Source organism: Arvicanthis niloticus, unplaced genomic scaffold (assembly GCF_011762505.2).
Source record: "Arvicanthis niloticus isolate mArvNil1 unplaced genomic scaffold, mArvNil1.pat.X pat_scaffold_1061_arrow_ctg1, whole genome shotgun sequence".
NCBI lineage: Eukaryota > Metazoa > Chordata > Mammalia > Rodentia > Muridae > Arvicanthis > Arvicanthis niloticus.
Window position 1 is genome coordinate 28,061 of NW_023045072.1, and position 17,884 is coordinate 45,944.

Consider the following 17,884-nt stretch of genomic DNA (forward strand, 5'->3'; position numbering starts at 1 on the left):
AGAATGTACATATAAAAATTTTATACCACTCAATATTTACTTATCTAACAGAATAAAAGAATAGGATAGATGGTGTAAGCTAATTTTAATAAATAATTTATTGCATGGAATTGTTGAATGTTATAGGTAACTACCTTGGATTTTATCTCACAGTTACAGGAACTCAGAGATGATCTCAATACTTATTTTATTTTTTTCCATTAATTAATTAGTTAGTTTATTCACTTTAAACCCCAGTGGCTGCCTCCCCCATCAGTCTGCTCCTCACAGAATCCCTCTCTTCAATTTCTGCCCCTTCCCCTCTGAGAGCATGGAGGGCCCTACGGGTATCCTTCCATCTTGGTACATCATGTTTCTGCAGTGCTAGGTACATCCTCTCCCACTGAGGCCAGACAAGGCAGCCCAACCAGGGTAACAGATTCCACAGAGAGGTCACAGCTTTAGGGACCACCCCTGCTCAAGTTGCTCGGGCACCAGCATGAAGATAGAGCTGCATATCTGCTCCATATGAGTGGCGGGATTAGGTCAAGCCTGTATGTGCTCCTAGGTTTGTGGTTCAGCCTCTGAGAGCACTCAAGGGCCCAGGTTAGTTAACTATGTTGGCCTTCTTATGGAGTTCCTATCCCCATTCAGACTCCTAAGTCATTCCCAGAACTCTTCACTAAGAGTCCCCCAAGCTCTTTCCAATGATTGTTTCTGGGTCTCTGCATATGTTTCAGTCACATGCTGGATGGAGCTTCTAAGAGGACAGTCATGCATGCAATAAAAATTAATGAAATATAGTTTATGAATTCAAAGGAGAGAAAAAAAGAAGTATATGGTAGAATTCAGAGGTAAGAAAGGGAAAGGACAAATTAGTATGTCATTCTCAGAAATAGTATGAATAGTAATAATTCAAAGAAATTTTCTTAGGATATTAATACGAACTGACATTAAAACAAATTTAAAGTCAGATAATGATGGTACACACCTTTAATCCCAGAGCTTGGAAAGCAGAGGCAGATGGATCTCTCTGAGTTCAAGGCCAACGAAATCAACAAGATGAGTTCCAGAAAAGCTAGAGCTACACACACACACACACACACACACACACACACACACACCACTACTGAACAACTGATGGTGGAATGAAGAGCCACACTTTCTTCTCCTACAATACAACCACTCCACCTCAGGCTCTGGGAACATGTTGGAGGATGATGTAAGAATGTTCTAAGAGCAAGGACAAGAAAGTCTGTAGTGATAGTGTGTCATCTATGGATGCCAGGAAAGTAGCATCACTGCAATATAGTTCCTGAAAGAAGAACCAAAAATGAAAACAGTTAGCATACCAATATGGACAGGGGAAATTTCAGGGGACATCACTCTTGGATAAAAATCTCCGGGCAATTAAAAATTGGTAAGAACAGATCTGCTATTGATCAGCCCTCTACTCTGTAGAGTGAGAGAAAAAGACAGACAGACAGACAGACAGACAGAGAAACAGACAAATGATAAAACAGAGACAAAGAGAAAGACAGAGGCAGAGTCATTTAATTTGAGAAAAAAGCAGAAGAAACACGGGACAGGTTAAAGACAGATAAGAGGAATGGTGTAATTACAGGTCTTAAATATGACATTCTCAAAAATGAATTAAAATAATTCAAAAAATATCATTTTGTTGCAATTAAGTTTGTTTTTTTTAGATGAATGTTTATACAATATGAATACACACACACACACACACACACACACACACACACACAATATGATGGCCAATTGAACACCAGAATATAGAAACATGTCATTTTTACTATTTGTTAACATTGTTGACTGTGAAACAATATGGGGTAATATGTGTATAGAAAACTGAAATTCAAATTTATAATACTAAAAATTATGAACATGTCCTAGAAGATGAGTAATAAAATTAACAAGTAGATTAAAATAAATAATATCAATTCAAACTATGTGTTTATAAAAAACCTTGCTCTAATACTTAATACTCACATTATTTCTAACTACATAAATGTTTTTCTTTCAATTAATTTTTTCAAGGCAACAGTGACATCCTTATTCCTCAGGCTGTAGATCAAGGGGTTCAGCATGGGCACAACAATGGTGTAAAACACAGAGGACACTTTCCCTTGGTCCAAGGAGCTGACTGATGATGGCTGAAGGTACATGAATGCTAAAGACCCAAAGAAGACAGCAACAGCCAAGATGTGGGAACTGCAGGTACTGAAGGCTTTGGACCTGCCCTCAGTGGAGCGAATACGAAGGATGCTGGCAATGATGAAGATGTAGGAAGTAATAATGGTCAGGATTGGGACAAAGATGTTCAGCGTCCCAAAAAACAAAATCAGCATTTCATTGATATAGGTATTAGAGCATGCAAGCTTCAAGAGAGGAAGAAGATCACAGAAATAGTGATTGATCACATCTAAATTGCAGAATTGAATTCTAACCATGAAGCCTGTGTGAGCTGATGCACATATCACACCAATAATATAAACTCCTGAAATCAGGGAAACGTAAATTTGATAAGACATGGTTACATTGTAAAGCAAGGGGTTACAGATGGCAACATAGCGGTCATATGCCATTGCAGCTAAAATGTAACACTCTGCAATTGCAAAAATGAGAAAGAAGTAGAGCTGAGTCATGCATCCAGAGTAGGAGATGAGGTTCTTCTCTGTCACAAAATTCACCAGCATTTTAGGGGTAACAACAGTGGACTGGCAGAAGTCAATAAAGGACAGACTGCTGAGAAAATAATACATAGGTGTGTGCAGGTGGGAACTGAGCCCAATCAGTATAATCATGCCCAGGTTCCCTGCTACAGTGATCACATAGATTCCTATGAAGAGGAAGAAGAGGGGCAGCTGGAGTTCTGGTTTCTCTGAGAGCCCAGCCAAAAAGAACTCAGTCACTTTGCAATGGTTTCCTGCTGTCATGTCATCCATTCAGATCCTGAAGGAGTAAAATAAATCATAAGGCTGTTAAAGTGACTTTATTATTATTTTCCATATTATAGTGACTTTTGTATTTTTCTTAAATGTGACCAGTTATTCGGACTCAATCATGGATTCATCTAAAAAACACTCCAATATTGGAAAAAAGAGTCTTCATTTGGAAGACTGGTTCTAGACATTTTCAGAGACATATTTGGAAGTTAGCTGTAGTTCTTTATGATGTTATGTTAGCAAGAGATAAAGTTGGGACTGGATCTGAATTCAAAACAAGTGTTAGTACATGTGTTAAGGTTCTTTTAATAGTCAAGTTAAAATTACTTTTATTTCTTCTACAGTATTTCATGTAAGTTGCATTGATTGTACATTTTCTAATTGTGTTAGTGTGTTGAAACCTGGCATGTCTGGTATGGTGGTCTATCAACAAGCTTTTGTATTATTGCCCTGAAAAATACAGAACCTTAGTCTTCTGAAAAAAGCTTGCAGGTACTGGAAGAAGTGAGTCAGGCTTTAAGCAGAAGCAAGAGGGGAGTGGGCTTGATTATTGCTGATATAACAATTTTAATTACATTAATAGCTAGCACCACTTCTTCTGTAATTGCTTTGACACAAGAAGTTAAGACAGCTACTTTCGTTAATCCTTTAGCAAAAAAAAAAAAAAAAAAAAATTACTAATGTGCTGAGTATTCAAGAGGAATTAGAGAGGTGTTTCAAACAACAGATTGATGCTTTTTATCCTATTCAAATTATTGGAGAAAGGTTCAGAGTGTAAGAGTAACAAGCCATCTCAAGTGCCATGCCAAATTTCAATGGATATGTTACTTCTATAATTAATAGTGATAGTCATTATAATTACGAAAAGGTTTAAAGAAACTTGCAGTGTATTTGGCATAATTCTGAAACCTCTCTGGATGTTTTAACTTTGCATAGTGAGATTATAAATTCAAAGAATTCTGCTTTGCCAAGCTTTGATGCTGCAGATACTGATGATAAAATTGTACAAAGACTGAGGTCATTATTTACATTTTGATTAGGTTTTAAGAATGGCATAAATAGCTTGATCATGCTCTTTTTTTTTTTCGTCCTAGGAATACTTTTATTCCTGCTCATTATGTTAAAGCTTGTCTTTAACATCATCAACATGTTGGCACTCAATGTACATGACTTGAAACTGAAAATGGACCTCCAGGCAGTGTTAGTAATTTAACAGTGTCAAGCCAAGGATGGGTAAGATTCTGCACAGAGCCTTACCAACCTAAGACAGAAGTGCATTGCTTTTGATAATGCATATTCCATGACTGTAAGGAAGGCATTCTTGTCAGAATGACCTTAGATGGATTCAACCTTGTTTTGAGGGCTGCTTGGCAGGAATCAGACATCACCTAAAGGCAAGAAAATGGGCTTCAGGCAGGAATTTGACATTATGCTAGAACAAAGAAGTAATTTCAGGCAGGAATCTAAATATTAAGCTTGAACAAAGAAGTAGCCTTCAGGCATGAAAATAACTTTGGGCTAGGGCAGGGAAGTAGGCTCAGATATTTTGGTCATTTTGATAAGCCCTTAGAAACAGTGATCTCGGGAGTGATCATGGGACTTTGTTTATTGCCTTGCTTGTTCTTTGACTATTTGTGTTTATTATCTTGCTTGTTCCCTGAGTATTTGCATCTATTTGTATTAGCTAGTTCCTCAACCTAGAACTGACTTTAATACTTGCATGTAATTAAAATGGTATAAAAAAGATTGGGGAAAATTAATTTGTGCATCATCTAAATTTAAGACTACAATCCTTCTCCAATGGCTCAGGAGTCACTGTGCTTAGATTAAGAAATGTGAGAGATCAAGAAGTGATGGATAACTACAGGAAAGAAGAGTATCAGGGCACAGTGGAGCAGTTGCTCCTAAGACTTACAGTGATTGTGACAGCATGCACTGGATCTGTGTCAGCCAAAGCAGACAAAGTGCCAGCATGGAACAGGGAGTTCCACATAGATTTCACACCTAATGAGGAGTCTTTGGCACTCTATAACTACTGAGAAACTCAGTTTTCTCTCAAGGTGTAGTACTGGACAAGTTGACCATACAACAGAGAGAAATCATATATCCATGAATATATGGAGGGAAAAAATTGGCACTGGTGTGAAAACAATAACAACTGGACACAAAGTTGCATGGGAAGGGAAGGAGCATGGACCTGAGAAGAGTTGGGATTGGAGATTGAATAGGATCAAAAGATGTTTATGAAACTGTCAAAGAAATGATAAAAATAATTTAAAGCTTAAATGGATAAAAGTGTGGTCACAACCCCACAGTGAATAAATACATCTGTCAAAGGGCTTCTATGAAAAACATAAAATATTTCTATAAGGGCTTCTATGAAAAACATAAAATATTTCTATAAGTGATACCATAAAGATAACAATTTTCTAAAGTAAAATAAATACATTAATGAAACATAAACCTTATAAAATAAGATGCATACAAAGTCAATATGTGAAAAATAAATATGTGTGTGATCATATACTCATTGTGATTAAACACCAATGAAATAAAAATGAAAGACTTTCATACAAGTACATTAGAATGGCTTTTGAATAGTTACAGTAATGCCAAATATGGATGAAGACTAGGTAAACTCATCACATATCACTTGGTAGTGCTGTAAAATCTAAAATCATGAAACATTGCAAATCTACCTTGACAACGTAGTGTAAGGGTGAAAATATATCTTCTATGAACTCCAAATTATACATTTTTCAGTTTTTATCCAGGATAATTGGTAACATAAATTTTGTAAAAAAACATTCTAAAAGATTTATTTGTTTAATTTATTTATTAAAGCGTAACTAGGAAACAGCTCAAATATTCAATTATACATTTTTAATGAAATAGAATCTAAATTAGTATTTATAAGGGAATAAATCACACAAGTAAGCAATAACATATATTTTAAAAGCATTATATTGCTGGAATAGCTATAAAATAATTTTTCCAACTAATATTTGAAAATATGCAATATAGACGTATGTAGTTTTAACTACTTGTGAAAATTTTAGCAGTCAAATTAATTTATTGTATATGAATATTCATATTAGTTTTTCTGAAGAAGAAATAGCAACACATTTGAAAAACTATAACAATGATCAAACTCTTTGTATTTTTGTAATGATATCCTTTGTGTGTGTGTGTGTGTGTGTGTGTGTGTGTGTGTGCACATGTGCGCACATGTGTGTGTAGATTGTTTTAACCAATGGTTTGTCTTTTTGGACCTTATATCAGTAAAGTATGAGTAATTTTTCTGACTGTCCATTCTAGAAGTTATTCACCTTGGTTAATCAATAAATATTCTTGCATAATTATAGAAATTGTCCAAGTTATATTTTGTATTTTATTTCTCATGTTACTTTTCTTTATGTTCCTATATAATTATCTTTACCCATTATTGTTTTTTGAGACAAAGTCTCAGTCTACAGTCCATCTGGCCTAGAGCAGATAAGCTTATTACTTAAATGGCTTGATACCCCAGTGTAGGGGAATGCCAGGGCAGCGAGGCAGAAGTGCATAGGTAAGTCACTGGGGAAAGACCTTCAAAGAAGAAGGTTAAGGGGAGATGGGATGGGGGGGGCCTGGGGGGGGGACTGGGAAAGGGGATAACATTTGAAATGTAAATAAAGAAAATTTCCAATAAAAAACATCTTAAAATGTTTGCAAAATAGTGAGGGGGGCTGGAAGTCCTGATTGCATAGACTTAGGCCTGTGCCACACCATGAGATACTACTTAATTTTTTAAATAAAGCTTCAGGCAGTACTTTAAAATGTATTTACTTTAGCATTGTAATTTGCTACAAGTATCTCATTAAACTTCTTTAACTATGTCTCACAGTCATTTATATATCAAGTTTATCAATATATCCCATTAAAAATATTTCATATGTTGTTCATCATTCCAGACACATGGAAACTTTATAAATTCCATGCTTTTTAAAGGTTCTCTTCTCTTAAATGTGTCATTATATTATCATATTTATTGAATCTATTCTTAAACATTATAAATTATTGCATTACAGGAATATTTTTGTGACTGTATTTGATCAATTTTTTATTTTATTTTTTAATTAGTTCTTCAAGAATTTTATATAATGTATTTTGGTAGTATTCAGCCCCTCTCTGAAATCTCCCTATATCCAGCCCAATCTGTGTCCTCATTTTTAAACCATCCTGCCCAGTCTGTGCTACCCATCTACTTTAAGATACATGGCCTTCTACAAATGTATGGTTGACTTATCAGGGGCAACATGCTTAAAGGAAATGAAACTCCCTCTCCCAGTACCCATCAATTACCAGTAGCTTCTTAGCTACAGGAGGAAATGCATGGGGCCTCACCTGTCCAAACAGAGATATGGTCTGGATTGAGCTTGCAACATTCTTAAAGAAAATCAGGGGCAATATTCTTAAAGAAAATGAAACTCCGTCTCCCAGCATCCATCAGTTACCAGTAGCTTCTTAGCTAGAAGAGAAAATGCATGCTGGCCTTGATTGTCCATATAGAGATATGGTCTGGATTGAGCTTACATAAGAATTTTGTATATTTTCATAATCCCTGTGAGTTCAAATGTACAGCTGTTCCCTTGTGTCTGGAGGACATTGTTTACTTGTATCCATCCACCATCTTGGGTAAATGGACTATTTGTATGGAGTTGTTGGTAGATGGGGTGCCATCAACTCCTGCAAAACTAAAAGGCTTTTCTCAATGTTATTGGTTACAGAGCTCAAAGGTATGACCTTGTTGCTGAAGACATGCTGTACTTGAATCACAGGGTGTGAAAATATCAACAAATCTGTCTTGGCGTGGGTGTTTCATCACTAATAGTTAGCTTTCATAGTGCCTGAAGCCACTCTGGACACTACTAGAAAAAAAATGTGCTCAACAATCTCATCCAGCTCTGAACCCTGTGAGCAACATTAACATCTAGACAGGAAGACAATCTCACTGGTACAATGGGGTCATGAACGTCATGGAAGCATTGAACCATTTTCTTGCCCAGGATAAAACCCATAACTGACACTATTGTCAGAACAAAAATCTGTTGTTTTTAAACTTTTCAAAACATTATCAAAGCATGCTAAAGATTATAGCATCCCAAAATAAAGACTGTATATATTTGTATATATCTTGGTTTATCTTTTAATTATATTGTATAGATATTCCATATGCACAATGACTTTGTGAATGGTGTTTCAGTACCTATTAAGCAAAGCACAGTAATACCTACACTATATTATTCTGGTTACTTATTCTTACTTTAATTTTTCAAACTTGAGTCCACACATTTTCTCCTAAGCTAGGACAACATTTTCTTTTTGCTGCTGTATAGATTTAAGCCTCCTTTGTCCTTTGTAAGGGCCTCAGTGAAAGCTTTATATTTAGTAGTCAATTGGATGTCAAGATATGAATTCCTGCATGCCTTTATTGTTATTGTGTGCTCTTATAATAAAACATATTTCATGGTATTTCTAAAATAAAAAATGAAATACAAATGACATGAAATATGAGCAAGTTAGTACCAAATTCAATCTACTAAAATACACATAAATCTCATATACTGAAGCTTTTATGTAGACCTGAGAGAACTTGAAGAAAAGCTTAATGAGAGAAGAACACACCACAGTAGTGCTTTTAAATACACTATGTGTTAAAGAAATAAAATCTCACATACTTATAGATAGGTTTACCATATAATCCAACTAGTAAGTGTCACATATAAAATTATGTCACTTAAGGCACCAAGACATGGCATTTAAGAATTAAAGCAACCTTCAATCTGCTTTGGATCATTTCAGATTTAGAGTAAAAAAAACAATATACCTGATGTTTTAAAAATTATGCATCTTAAAGGTTACAAATAATGGAATCTGGAAACTCTATATATATCATCTTCAAAACAAAGCTTTCTTCTTGAATATTCAGCATGTACATACACTATTGGCAGGTGCTTTAACGTCTTTTAAAAATGCTGTCACTATTGTTGTTGTTATTATTATTACTATTATGTGTTTGTTTTATGATGTGTGTGTTCACAAGTGTATGCTGTGGCACACAGGTGAAGGCCAGAGAATAACTTTGGAGAACCTGTTTCTCCTTCCACCATATAGATTTTGAGGATAGAATCAAGGTTCAACAGGATTGAGTGGCAAGTGCATTTATCATCTGAGTCATCTTGTTTGCCCAGTTAGTGCCTTAATTTCTAAGAGAGTAATGCATATGGTTACTTTTCAATCAGATGTAAAATACATATAAATGTGCAATGTGTATTAATTTACTTATTTTTCAATACTGTTATACATGAAAGTCCCCTAAGATGACTGGAACATAATAAAGGTTACTAATGCAAACATGTAAACATGCTGATGAAGTAAAGCAGAATTATTATAATTTCTGTTTATATTCTTAGCATTATCCCCATGAGAGAACTGAATCTCCACAGAACAGCTCCAGTTTAATTTTTAGCTTTTATCAAGACCAACTGCACAGCTATAAATATTTTGCTTCTATTTCTAGGCTCACTGACTTTTAATATTATATCACCTTTCCACATTCTGTACTCAGTTACATTAAAGCGATGCATTAGCTCCTCTTCAAACATAATATTTAAGTTATGCTTTATTGTAGATAGCTGGAAGCTTTTACAACTATTAAAATATTCTCAAAATTATCATTCATCTCTCAAAATGTATTTAATATAGAGCTCCTAACCTATGACAAACTAGATGAATATAAATATTTTCAGGTAGCATGTAGAGACCTAAAATGACTAACATATTAAGAACAAAACTGTAAAACTATAAGACATCTAAATAGTTTTGCATTTGGGAGTCATTAGATTATGTACAATCAATCTAATATTAAATTTCAAGAAAAGTTTATGACATCTTTCTGCAACCCCTCTCTCTTTTGTTCCCCTCTCTTTTTCTCCCTCCCTACCTCCCCCTCTCTCAAAATATTCCTGAAATACAAAGGAAATGACAAAGACCTTAGGTCACTGCAGCAGCGAAATGTAAAGTAAACATTCATTCTCCTTTAAAAATCTCACAACCTAAATCTATCATAACAGCATGCAGTATTTAAAATTAGGCTCTAAACAGATCATAAGACTTACTGACAAAATAAAACTGGGAGAATAAGGCAATAAAACATGTAATAGAATTGCATATTATCATATCCTGATGAATTTATCCTAACTACATAAATGTACCATTATTCATAGTAATGACACACAATGAGCAAAATATTTGAATAAAATTACAATGAAAAAAATTTCCATTACCTGTATTCAATTCAAATATATAACACTAATTATTTTTATGTATTTTACATTTAAAAAAATATTTTTACTATCAATGTATTTTGATATATATAGATTTACTATAGTTGATTCTCTGAAATTTGCTTTTGCTTGTAAAATACTTTATAATACCCAAATATTTACCAGGATAAATTAAAAATACCAACTATGTTATAATGGAACATAGTTGTTTTCAAATTAGGTCCCTAACTAAAGCTAGTTTAATGGGGTTATAAATTCTGTAACATAGAAGACAAAGTCTAATCTTGTAATTGAGATTAATTACTTTCATTACAGTTGTCATAACAGAAACAGCAAATAAAGGGGCTGTAAGGAGTCAAACATTATGAACACTTTTCCTTTTTGAATTAAAATTGAGCTGGACATCACCCATTTCTCATGGTAAGGTTTGCTCTTTATGACCAGCCTGCCTTCCAACTTACTACAGCTTCATCCATAGAAGATAAAAAGAACTAAAGAAATGGATCCACATATCAACAAAATTCTTTAAAATTTTACAGTCTAACTATTAGTATATTCGTTTTGATATGAAAATATATTTCTTCACATCCAAGGTAAGTGATTTGATAAAATCCATATGAAAACATCAAGGCATAAATTCTTACTCAGTGAAGCCCATATATCCTTGAATGATACATCGGAAATGCACATCTAAGACATCAATTATAAATATGCAGTGGCCATAGTGTGATAATGATTTATGTAATTATGCAATAAACATTACAATTTAAAGACATGCAATGAGAACATTAGGAAAGATTCAGAATGTGCTGAGCTATTGAGTGTTGTCTTTGATGTTGGATAAGCCTGTTTGTTCCTGTTAGAAATATCTCTCAACTACTCATCCTATTATGTTGTAGTAATAACACCATTATGTATGTGTTCAAGAAGTAGGAAGTACTGATATACATGGATGTGTGGCATCTGGGTAATTAAGTCAATGGTAGATGCCTCCTTTTAAAGAAGGACATTGACAGAATAAAAATCATCCAGAAATTAATTTTCTTAAGTAATATGGTGATGTGTTGAGATTTTAATATATTCTAAGGAAGCAAAATAAAAAAGGGTTTTATGGTTTGCGTTTGAGACATTTAACTACATAAATACTAATTAAAATATGAAAGCTTGGAAGCTGATTCCCTGCATATAGTATTTTCATTCAGAGATGAGGAGAGAACTATTCCAACTTGTCCTCTCAATTTTCCCATAAAGGTTTACTGTTTTTTTTTTAAATCTCCTTTCAAATTTAAAACATGTAAACAATCTCTGTTTCATTATAATTGACGGAAATACCCTTAAAGATACTAAAAAGGTACATTCTATAAGCTTTTAACATTGCTTTCTGAAATATTGAATTAATAAAGATAATTGGGACTATTTCCTGACTCTTCACAGTGGCTCATTTCATCACTTTTAATCACATTTAATCATATTTCTGGATGGATACCATCAGTCTACTTCTTTCCAAAAGTCTCAGCACCAAATTTTACTTGCCACTTGCAAAATCACTAATACTGATGTAGGCTGTCTCAAGTGCGAAGCACCCAACAGTCATCACTGAGGAGAGAACAAGATTTCAGTCTCAGAGCTATTTTTCACATTTATCTAATGATAAGCTGACATCTCCAAGTGCTTCTTCAGCTCTGGAGTTAGCAAAATTCTCACCTTTCACAATCTCCTGACCAGTTCTGCCTCTTGTTCTCTGAAGGTGTACTCTGGACTTATGTAAGCCAGCTCCAAATATCATGGCAGCACAGTCTCCAAGGATTTCCAACTCTCATGGAACAAACTATGGAAAAGAGAAGCAAATGTTATTTCCCAGTTGATTCATTACTTTTTATTATCAAACTTTATATATTGGTGGTAATGATTTATATACAGATGTCACCAATATTAAAACTAATATTTTAACAAGAAATCTTAGTAGAATTTCATTTCTTATAAGCTTTTAGACCTTCTTACTGGTTCCAGCCAACATTATGATGAACTGGTCTAGGAAGCAGAAGCCATTATTATTTGGATATATATATATCTATATATATATATCCAAAAGTCACTAATAAGGAACTCATGATTTATTATAGGTGCTAGGACAGAAGATAAAATATTGCCTGGGTTTATCTGTACAAAACTTCACTAATTTCTTAGTTATACTTTTTTATTTATTTTTATTGAATATTTTATTTACATTTCAGATGCCGTCCCTTTTCTCCATATCCCCTCCCTAGAAAACTTCTATCCCATGCCCCCTTCTCCTCTTTGCTTTTATACAATTTTTTAATGTTAATCAAAGGCTTTATAAGTTTGGTAATGCTCAATATCAAGATGCCCATACAATCAGAAGTGTAACCCAATACCTGACCTAGATATAACAACTACCTTTGACTGGTAAAGACACAGAAACATCTGCCTCCATGATCCTCTCTCTTTCTCTCTCTTTCATCACCTAGCTCCTCCTCTTCTTCTCCTCCTCTCCTTACTCCTCCTCTTCTTCTCCATACTCCTCCCACCTTAGCTCCTCCTACATATCACCCTTCCTGTTAAAATAAATACAATTATTTATTTCTCTCAAAATACAATTAGAGCATAACTATACCAATTTGTGTCAGTGAGGTACAAGATAGACCTAATACCCAGTCCATCATTTTGTTGACTAACCAGAACCTCTATCATCTCTCCTAACTAAAAGACTTAGTTCTGAGCCTGGCATTTTTCTTGGCTTTAGAATGAATGTTGGCTGAAAAACATCCTCTCAATTTTTTTCTCTCAAAGTAAATAGCTAGGATTGGCTATGAGACTATAAGTTTTCAACCCCATCAGAAATCCAGAATGACTGAGTTAACTGAAATTATAGGAAGCACAAAGCATAGCTTCTAAAACTTAGCCAATTTATAGAGACCACTGAACACCTGGACAGTCCTCATACTATAAAACATTGGTGCATCCTATCCTCAGCCTTCTGGGCCAAGATCATCTGACAAACCTAGTGATGCAGAATTATTAAGTGATGCAGAATGATTACTCTGTCTTGGCAGATATAATTAGTTGACTCTTCTGCAAGTGTGTACTTTTCTGGACAGTAATTTCTCTGTAGATGAAAAGAGGCAATTCTTGCCTAGTGGCTGTCTTACCAGAACTAGAGTAATTCCAAATATGCTCAATTTCTTCTTAGAATCCAAGACAGGAAGCTGTCAGGAGCAGACAGGTCTCTAATCAAAATATCCATTAATACAGAAATGTTTGTAACATCAACTCTGTGAACTTCTGATGTTTTGAAAACCAACTATCCATGTGAGGCAATCTGGACTATTGTCTGTTAACTACTCTCAGCTATTTCTAAATAAAATATAGAAAATACCCTAACAATAAACTCAGAGTCATGAATTTGCTATAGGCCCTTAACTCACAGGCTAACCATCTCAAATCAGTTTTTAAAAAGGTAAAGAAGGACTGGGTCTAAGCCTTGTATTCCTAAATGTGTTATATAGGCGCAATGGCTATGAGAATAACAATATTAATCTCACTTTTATATCAATCAGAAGCTCGTACCAATGAAAACCTTAAATTTCCCTAGAAAGACAGCCCAATATTTATAGCATCCAGCTGAAATTCCAGGACATCGGAGGTTCAAGCAGGTCTGCTCAGCTTGCTTGATGAGTAGATACAACAAGGCTGTGTATTCTGCAATATACAATTATCAAAACAAATTTTAGTATCTAGATTTTTTTTGTTTGAATTCTGGAATCTAGTCTTCTGGCTCTGTCATTTCTAATCTATATAATTCTGAGAATTTCTATGAGGGTGTGCTCCCATCATCTTCCCATTCCCATCTCCCTGCTCTCAAATTTCCCAACACTAGGGGATCCAAAGTTTCAGGCACTAAGGCCCTCCACTTCCACTGATACCTAACCCCTTACCCAATCCCCCTCCTCCAATTACTATGAGGGTCTGCTCCCACCATCCTCCCAATCCTGCCTCCCTGCTCTGGAAATTCCCCAACATAGGAAATCCAAACTTTCAGGCGCCAAAGCCCTCCACTTCCACTGATGCCTGGCAAGGCCACCCTCAACTACCTATACAGGTGGAGCCATGAGTCCCTCACTTAGTGTTCTCAGGCTGGAGATTTTAGAATGGGTACTCCAGCTTGTTTCTTAGGACCATTTGCTTGAAGAATTGTTTTCCAGCCTTTTACTCTAAGGTAGTGTCTGTCTTTGTTACTAAGGTGGGTTTCCTGTATGCAACAAAATTCTGGGTCTTGATTATGTATCCAGTCCATTAGCCTATGTCTTTTAATTAGGGAATTGAGTCCATTAATGTTAAGAAATATTAAGGAACAGTGATTGTTGCTTCCTGTTATTTTTGTTATTACAGGTGGAATTATATTTGTGTGGCTACCTTCTTTTGGATTTGTTGGAAGAAGATTACTTTCTTGCTGTTTCTGGGGTATAATTTTCCTCCTTGTATTGGAGCTTTCCCACTATTATCCTTTGTAATGCTAGGTTTGTGGAAAGATATTGTGTAAATTTGGTTTTGTTGTGGAATATCTTGGTTTCTCCATCTATGGTAATTTAGAGTTTTGCTGGGTATACTAGCCTGGGCTGGCATTTGTGATTTCTTAGGGTCTGTATGACATCTGTCCAGCAACTTCTAGCTTTTATAGTATCTGGTGAGAAGTCTGGTGTAATTCTGATAGGTCTGCTTTTATATGTTACTTGGCCTTTTCCCCTTACTGCATTTAATATTTTTTCTTTGTTTTGTGCATTTGGTGTTTTGATTATTATGTGACAGGAGGTATTTCTTTTCTGCTCTAGTTTATTTGGCATTCTATAGGCTTCTTGTATATTTATGGGCATCTCATTCTTTAGATTAAGATTTTTTCTATAATTTTGTTGAAGATATTTATTGGCACTTTAAGTTGGGAATCTTTACTCTCATCTATACCTATTATCCTTAGGTTTGGTCTTCTCATTTTGTTCTGGATTTTCTGGATGTTTTGTGTTAATGACTTTTTGCATTTTGCATTTTCTTTGACAGCTGTGTCAATATTTTCTATGGTATCTTCTGCATCTGAGATTCTCTCATCTATCTCTTGCATTCTGTTGGAAATGCTTATGTCTATGACTCCTGATTTCTTTCCTAGGTTTTCTAACTTGAGGGTGGTCTCCCTTTGTGATTTCTTTATTGTTTCTACTTACATTTTCATGTCCTGGATGGTTTTATTCAATTCCTTCACCTGTTTTGTTATGTTTTCTTGTAATTCTTTAAGCAATTTTTGTGTTTTCTCTTTAAGGGCTTCTACCTGTTTATCTGTGTTCTCCTCAAATTCTGTGAGAGTGTTATTTATGTCCTTCTTAAAGCCCTCTATCATCATCATTAGAAGTGATTTTAAATCTGAATCTTGCTTTCCTAGTGATGTGGGGAATTCAGGATTTTCTTGTGTAGGAGAACAAGGTTCTAATGATGCCAAGTACCCTGGGTTGCTGATGCTTATGTTCTTGTGTTTGCCTTTTGGCATCTGGATCTCCTTAGTGCTACCTCCCCTGTCTCTGACTGGAGCCTGTCTTTCCTATTATCTTGGTTGTATCAGAACTGTGTGGGGTGGGTGTTACTACTGGGGTTAGAGCTGGGGCCCAAGATCTGCTCAGTGCTCAGGTGCAGACAGGAAGGTACCAGTGCTCCAGACCTGGAGTGACTTCCTGGGTCCTAGTAGGTCCCAGTTACTTCCTGTTTGGGGCAGGTATTGTTGTCTGCTTACCTAAGATACTGCCCGGGTTAGAGGTCATGGGAGGCCTGCTTCCTCTGAGTTCTGTGAGATTAGGGGCCCTTAGTTATAGTTTTAAACCTTCAGTGAACCTGTGGAGCTAGACAGGTGATGGATGTTTAGCCAGATAATTACTCCTAATGGATGTGCATGTAAACATTCTCTGTTGTAAACTTCGATTTCAATTTATGATTTGATTTTTGGTGTGAACTTTGTAACATGTGATTATGTACTCTGAAAGATGTATAAATGCTGAAGACAAAGACAAAAAGTAGGTCATCATAGTCCTTCATTCCTTCCTTTCCTCTTCTCATGCCTAGAGTTTTTTCCCTTAGAACATTTCCCTTATCAGATTTTTTTTCCTTTTCCCCACCTAGGACCTTTCCGCTTTTCCCCTAAGATAGCTTTCATAGGAAACGTTTTACACTTAGTAATAAACTCTATATTAACTTCTCTAAGTGTCCTTTTCTTCCTGTGACCTCAGACTAGCAGTCATGAGTTAGGGCTGCTAATGTTGGTAGGCAATAGCTTTTATTCAAAAAATCTTTCTCTATATCTGTATTTAAAGGATGTCAATCTGTAGAGTGAAAAATTATAAAGACCATTTTATGAAATATATACAGGCTTTTTCTTTATCCTAGACTTGAGCAAAAGAATGCAGGTTCCAGAAGGAGGAACTGAATGTAAGATATCACTTCACTGCCCCGGGATACATTCCTCAAGCCTCAGGGAAAAAAAACCCACCTGTGGATGGGGAAGGCCCAAAGCAGGAAGACACATTCTTGACCACAAAGAAAGATGCAAGTCATCTGGGTGGTTCCAAGAACTAGCTAACTTTCCACTGTTCTTGGTTATCTCTCCCCCCCCCACTCTTGAGGTCTTCCCAATGTTAAAGCCTGCTGATGTTCAAAATTTGTAAAGCAACCAATCATGTGTAACCATGCAAAAATTCCTCCCTTACCCACCCTGTGCTATAAAAAACCCCTCAGCTTGCTGGCCTTTTGTCAAATTCTGCTCCTACTTGAACATGCAATTTGACCTTGTCTAGCCAACTCTCCCCAATAAACCTCTGCTGATTGCTGATTGCATCCAGGTACGGTGTCTTGAGAGTTTGTGGGTGGCCATGACTTCCCGAGAATTGAGTAAGGGTCTCCCGAGTTTGGGGGTCTTCAGTACATTATGACATCTATTAATGCAGTCAATACCAACAACCATGCTAATGGAAAAACAAAGCATTCAAGTAAAAACCTACGGCATTCCCCGTGATAATGAATTTTTATTTGAATCCAAGATATTTCAGTGGCAGAGGCATATAAAATATCTGAAAATTACTAATGTTTATGAAGTTCCAAGATCAGTGAATATTTACTTGATTTTCAAAGCATAAAACAGACAGTTACATTCCTGTGTTTAAGAGGCATGGGGCACAGAAACAATTTCCCTAAGAAAACAGAAAATACAAGTTTATATGAGATTGAAAACTGCTCAGTCTAAAATAAAAGTGGAAAAGACACTATAGACAGTTTAGAAAGTCTTTCATCTACTGTCATGCTTCTGAAAAATACTAGAAGAGTGTTTGAAGAGACTGCAGTCCACAGTTTGTTACTATAGGATGGGAGAGACTCTTGTTGATAATAAAACCAGAAATTTATCCTTATTATTTTAAGTAATTGTAATTTTCTCTTTTAGAGACATTTATGGTGAAGCTAATATTTATTGAGCAGAGCACCATGTCAAAAAAACAGGATATAACCTTCATGTATATCTTTTTCATTTGTTGGTATGATGACCAAATCAACTTGGTGAGGAAA

General features: G+C 35.4%; 1 protein-coding gene across 2 annotated transcripts; it reads right to left on the reverse strand.

Moving 5' to 3' along the window:
- Positions 1-1,771: 1,771 nt before the first annotated feature.
- Positions 1,772-12,015, reverse strand: LOC117701423 (olfactory receptor 8G18-like). Of its 2 annotated transcripts, XM_076706245.1 has the most exons (3): positions 11,978-12,010; positions 7,332-7,455; positions 1,772-2,952 (listed from the first exon to the last, which is right to left on the reverse strand). In XM_076706245.1, the coding sequence occupies exon 3, from the start codon at positions 2,943-2,945 to the stop codon at positions 2,001-2,003; it is 945 nt and encodes a 314-aa protein (XP_076562360.1). In that variant the 5' UTR covers positions 2,946-2,952; positions 7,332-7,455; positions 11,978-12,010; the 3' UTR covers positions 1,772-2,000. The 2 variants fall into 2 exon arrangements, with proteins under 2 accessions (XP_076562360.1, XP_034349015.1); XM_034493124.2 differs by lacking the exon at positions 7,332-7,455 and having other exon boundaries at positions 11,978-12,015.
- Positions 12,016-17,884: the final 5,869 nt, after the last annotated feature.

Bases quoted from the DNA above. Each gene is read 5' to 3' on its own strand.
- LOC117701423 (XM_034493124.2), bottom strand. From the start codon at position 2,945: ATGGATGACATGACAGCAGGAAACCATTGCAAAGTGACTGAGTTCTTT.